The sequence below is a fragment of the Ursus maritimus genome, unplaced genomic scaffold, assembly GCF_017311325.1.
Source record: "Ursus maritimus isolate PB19 unplaced genomic scaffold, ASM1731132v1 scaffold_21, whole genome shotgun sequence".
Taxonomy (NCBI): Eukaryota; Metazoa; Chordata; class Mammalia; order Carnivora; family Ursidae; genus Ursus; species Ursus maritimus.
In genome coordinates this window covers 7,624,124-7,630,123 of record NW_024424564.1, presented here as the reverse complement: position 1 = coordinate 7,630,123, position 6,000 = coordinate 7,624,124, and the positions used below count along the sequence as shown (strand labels likewise).

At 42.1% G+C, this 6,000-nt stretch overlaps 1 protein-coding gene across 1 annotated transcript in view; it reads left to right on the top strand.

Annotated features, from left to right (window-relative positions):
* Nucleotides 1-882: 882 nt before the first annotated feature.
* WIF1 (WNT inhibitory factor 1) overlaps nt 883-6,000 on the top strand; it is a 65,261-nt gene continuing 60,143 nt past the window's right edge. The window contains exons 1-2 of the mRNA XM_008684375.2: nt 883-1,380; nt 1,865-2,004. Coding sequence (XP_008682597.2) covers nt 1,233-1,380; nt 1,865-2,004 — 288 coding nt within the window. The 5' untranslated portion in view covers nt 883-1,232. The remainder of the gene's footprint in view (nt 1,381-1,864; nt 2,005-6,000) is intronic.

Here is a 6,000-nt window from a genome sequence, read left to right as displayed (position 1 = left end):
TTTTTTTTTTTTTTTTTTAACCTTTTGCTTCCATTTTCTTTGCGCAGTCAAGGGATTAGGCAGGGGGCAAGTTAAATCCCCTCTGCTGAGATCCGGTGGCTACGTGAGGCTGTAGCCCACTGCCAGCTAACTACTCTTCCCATAGACAAGGCCAGAGCCTTGGTCCTGGCCCCGCCTGTGATTTCAGTACCACCGCGCGTTCCTCCAAGTTCCTGGAAACCTCAGCAGATATTAAAATGTTCATGGCTTTGTGGAGCCCTACACCCCCCACGGGGTCAGGTACGCCTGTCATCTAGCGTCCAGGGAACTCTTCCTGGCGCCACCGGGTGAGCAGGGAGAAGAGCCTCCCCACTGTGAAAGCACCCTTTTTGCTGTCTGACAAGTGCGGAAGGATAGCCCTGCGCCCCGAGCTAAGCCCAGCGCCTGACATCAACCGCACCCCTGGACGGTGGCTCGGGTTTTACACGGAGGGGAACGTGCCAAGTGTCAGCGTCGAGCGGCTCAGAGAGGAAGGGCAGCGGCGGAAAGGGAGAAGTGGAGGAAATACACGCCTTCCTTCGGCACCGGCATGGGGATGGAAGTCGTCGTTGCCGTCGTCGTCATCATTAGCATCGCTGTCCTCAGCGCTTACTCAAGCCGCGCGTGTCAGTTCTCCGTGTTTCCCTCCGGCCTTGCCTCTCCAAGCAGGAGGCAGAGGCGAGTGACGTCCCAGTGGCCTCTCCCGACGCCCCGCTCCGCAACCGCGTACACCACGCGCCCCCTTCGCGCGCGCTCGCGCCCGCGCCCGGCGGCGTGGACGCGGCCTCCGAGCGCTCCCTCGCCGCCCGCGCGCGCGCCCCCAAGCGCCCCCCAGTGGCGGCCGGCTGGGCCTCGCTACTCCTCGCTCGCACCTCACTCGCGCCCTCCCTTCCCGCTCTTCCTCTCGGGCTGTATTTAACCCTGGGGCTGTTGGCCTCGCCGTGCGTGCCGGCATCTCCTGCTCTGCCAGTCTTGCGTCTCCGCCGTCCCCTCTTCCTCCCGCGCCCCCTCCGCCTCCCCGCAGGCGCCCGCTCTCCCCTCCCTCGTCCTCTGGCTCTCGCGGGCTCTCTCGCACCCCGGCCAGGAGGCTGCGCGCCCGGCCGTCTAAGCGGGCACAGCTTGGGCTGAGGGAGGACTTAACGGCCGCAGGTTGGGTAGGTGAGGCAGAAGGAGGTTCGGCGGTGAGAGCCACGGGGAGGGAGATCCGGAGGAGCATGGCCCGGAGAAGCGCCTTCCCTGCCGCGGCGCTCCGGCTGTGGAGCATCCTCCCGTGCCTGCTGGTGCTGCGGGCGGAGGTCGGGCAGCCGCGGGAGGAGAGCCTGTACCTGTGGATCGATGCTCACCAGGCGAGAGTGCTCATAGGTAAGGCTCCCGCGCCCACTACCTTCCCCTACCTGGGTATGCGCTCCCTCCAGCGCTTCTGTTAAAGGAGAGGTGCATGCATTTAAGTATGTTTTTTAAAACTTAATTTCCAAGGAAGGTGGCTCCCCTCCAGCTTTTAATCGGCTATTTTCCACCTGAAAGCTATGAACTTCTGTCTCAAGAAACCTAAGCTTATCTAGTGTTCTGATCATGCTGTTGCTAGTTTCTGCAACCCTATGTTTTAGGGTGGCCCCAGCGTTTGTTAGCACCCGGGGACTCCATGTCCAGTCCCTTTCCTGAAAGCATGTGTCTGTTGGCACTGTTCTTACCACATACAGAGGAAAACTAGCTGGTACCCAGACAGGTGCTTTGTGTATAGAAATGGCCCATACCAATTCTTTAGTGTTCTTTTTGCTTGTGTTTTCTGGGTTCGGATTCTTTTAAGTCTGCCTAGTTTGATGGTTTTATTTTTGTTTTAAACCAGGATTTGAAGAAGATATCTTGATTGTTTCCGAGGGGAAAATGGCCCCCTTTACACATGATTTCAGAAAAGCACAACAGAGAATGCCAGCTATTCCTGTCAATATCCATTCCATGAATTTTACCTGGCAAGCTGTGGGGCAGGTAAGTACTGATAACCAGAAAGGGTGGAGAAAATTACCCTTTAATATTTCCACTGCTTGATGGCAGGTAGAAACAATACTGTGTAGTGTGTAGGCTGGTACATTTTTACAATTTTTAAGAGTGATTTCTCATGTGATCTCCCAAGCAAATAAAGAATTAACTCCCGTGTTTTTAAACGTGTCACATAAATTAAAGATTGCCAAAAGAAAAAGATAAGCAGTGTGCCTAAGCTTGCTAGTTTGTTTGTTTTTTTTTAAGATTTTATTTATTTATTTGACAGAGATAGAGACAGCCAGCGAGAGAGGGAACACAAGCAGGGGGAGTGGGAGAGGAAGAAGCAGGCTCATAGCTGAGGAGCCTGATGTGGGGCTCAATCCCACAACACCGGGATCACGCCCTGAGCCGAAGGCAGACGCTTAACCGCTGTGCCACCCAGGCGCCCCTAAACTTGCTAGTTTGATATGACTCCGTTGCCTTCAGACTGCTAGAGACAAATACCAATATCACTTTTTTCTATCATCATTGACATTAAAATTTAATATAATATGTATTCCAGAATAAAATATGTAAAACATATTTTACAATAAACATAAAACAATAAAATATGTAAAACATAAAACCCATACTATCTAAAAGACTCTTTGCCATAGTATATACCAATCCCTTTTGACATTATTTATACTTTACAACAAATTTTAAACTCTTTAAATATTTTTGACATGGTATATTTGAAAAAATTTTTGAATGTTATTCACTGGAACACTGTAAATGCTACACATTTCTGGTTGAAGTTCACAGCTCCCAAAAGTGTCATGTAAGAACATTTGTAAAATATTGCAGGCTATTGATTTTTTAAGTACTGTTTAAAATACTTTCATATGGAAAAAGAAAACTGCAATATACTTTTATGAAGTATTCCTTTTATTTCTTAGCACATTACCATCCTTTGTATGTTACCTTTTGTACAGTTCCAGTAATACATAAATGACCTCTAATTTTGGAAAGAAAGGGAGTATAAATATGTGAGTTTAATTTCTTTTGTGCAGTTGGAGAGTTTAGAGGACAAATAGTAAGTAATAAATTCTTTTGCTCATTAGACAGTAAAATATGTCCACTATGAAAATCATTGTAATTATAATTAAAATCACATTTTCAGGTCTTTTTTTATTCTAAATTTACTTATATGGTTATTTTCATGAAGAATGTGATCCAGAAAATGCTTTATAAGAAGTAATTATTGTGAATTAAGAAGCCACTTTGGGTCCCTCTAATTATCTGTTATATTTGGGTGTGACCATGACCAATTTAATCGTCTTTTTTCCCTCAGGTCTGTTCCTTCATTTTTTTTTTTTTCTAAAACAAACCAAATCTAGACCCATCAACACTTCCATTGTTGTAAAGAAAGAAATATATTTTTGGATCCACCAGGGTTCATAACAGGAAAGTCATCTATTTTAATACCCCCATTTGGTAGATAAGTTCACTGAGGCTCCTATTGCTCTAAAGGAGGGTACTCCTTTTCTTCCTATAATTCCCTCTCCATACTTTATGGACAATTCGTTTTGGAATAGTACAAAATCAGTAGTAAAGCAGTGAATGGCCTTTTACCATCTCCTTTCTTTTCACCTGAATCTGTGTTTGACCACTTGGCAGATGGGATCAATATTAATTTTGTAATTTTTAAAAGGATATTTTCTTTACCTATACTTTTATGAATTTATAAGAACCATGAGACGATACAGCTTAACTTACACCCCTTCCTGGCTGAAAGGGTTTGGTAACTATAGGAGAGGCAGAAAATGTCCACGGTTCTTATTTATTTATTTTTCATATGCATTTGTCTTCTGGAGAACAGACTTTGAAGCAAACGCTTAAATGCCATGTCATCTCCCCTGTCGCTTTACAGCATAGTGCATGTTTGCAAGCACTGACATATTGTTGAGTACAAAATGAATCTTGAATCAATCTCAGGAATGTCCCTTGTAAAGGAGTAGAGAACATATTGACACTGGCGTGGAGATGAAGCTTCTAGCATCTTTTTCTCTCTTGTTTAGGTGTTGATCACCCTTGTGGATTATCTCATTACGCAGGACAATGTTAGCACCTCAGTTAAGTTATCTTGCTCTTTGTGCTCAGTCTGCTCTGGATAGGTTACCACAGGTAACAACATGAACTCTGGTGTCTGTTTTAATTAGCCGGGAGGGTAAGTGAGGACGGTAGGATCTACACAATGCCAAACAGCGGGACAGTTAAAAATATTATTTAAATTTTACTCACTGTACTCAATAAAGTTATGTGACTCCAGCAACATAATTTTTGAAATGCATGGAAATTTTGAAGATGAGAAAAATAATCACTTCAATACCAATTAAGTATTTTGAAAGGCATCTCTGGCTAAAGCCAAACCACATCAAAACATCTACACGGAAAATGAAAAGTTCATTCCATTATCTAGTTATTTCATCCAAATAATATCAAACATTTAGGATTTCAACACAAGCAAAAACACACAGCTGATTAACGAAATTTTGAGCTTCATATTAAAGCGTTTTGGCAACATGTGGAGAAAGTTAAACTAACTTTAGGATTGAACACCTAGAAGCAGTAGGTGTTATCTCCTTCCAATAAATTATTAGTCTATTAATCCAAAGTATTCTTGGGGCCATTTGAAATAACTTTTATGTTCTACTTCAAACAAATGCAAATAAAAATTACAGTGAGATTCATTTCCCCACATCAAGTTGGTCAGGTTTTTAAGAGTGTTTTGAGTATGTAGAGAATGGTGTCTGCTTGTATGTGGCTGATGCCCCTGTTAGCCTTTGGCAAAGCTATTTGATTCTGATAGCAAAAAGCTTGATAGACATCCTTTGGGAAATTTTACTTCCAGACATTCATCCTAAAGAAATAATTATGGATATTAATAAAATGTTGGGTGCAAGACTGTTCCTCATTGTGCTATTTATAAATGTAAAAATGGGTAGGATTTAGAGGTCTAGTGATAGTGACAGGAAAATGCAATGATTCATTAATAAGAGTATTCTAGACATCAAAAGAAAAAAAGAATATTCTAGACATCAATCAATGCCATAGAAAGATATTCATGACAGATTAGGTCAACAGCCTATCACAGTATATTCTGTTTGATTCCATTACAAAATATGTAGGCAGACATAGGAATAAGCATCTGATGTATCAGAGGTTTTTAACTGATAGGGAGCTAGGAAGGGTTATGAACACATTTATGTACCTTACATGTTGGTAAATATTACACTCGATACACTGTACCTTCAGCCTGTAACCTCTGATTCTCCAAGGTGTCAACGTTGGTTATATCTGTGTATGTTTCGTTTTTGTTTTTCCACAATGAGTGTGTATTGATTTGTAATTTCAAAAACTATTTTACATTAAATGGGTACAAAAGGCTATACTTTAGAGTTTAAACTTGCATTATGTTCCACATTATAGTTTACTGATATTTATTATCCAATATCATTTTTACACAATACATCACTCAACAAAATGGTAAAACAAATGGTTTTCATGGCTGATCATAACTATGGAGCCCAAATAATTGACTAATGCTGATCTGATTCTCAACAGTTTTTTTTCAAGATCCCTAAAGATCTGCCTAGGAAGTCTTTCTTATCTGAAACCAGATGACCTGACCTCTTTTGCTGAAATCCTCATTTTCCATAGAAAACCCTGTCTCTGCTTTATCTCCCATTTAAAATACTTGCCTTCTGACATGCTCTTTCTCAAGGCCTTTAGATCAGAGAAGAATTTCTATTAAAGAGGTTTAGGCTTAAAGGATTTTTAGTAATTAAGGGAAAATACCCTTTATTGCTGTATATAACTTTTAATAGTTGATATTTTTCAATGAGGCATTCCTTATTCTAATTTTTCTCTAAATTTGGGACAGGTAGGGGCCATGAGTGACCATTTGGTATTCTAAATGATGCACTAATTAAACATATTATTTGGAAAATAAACCTTTCT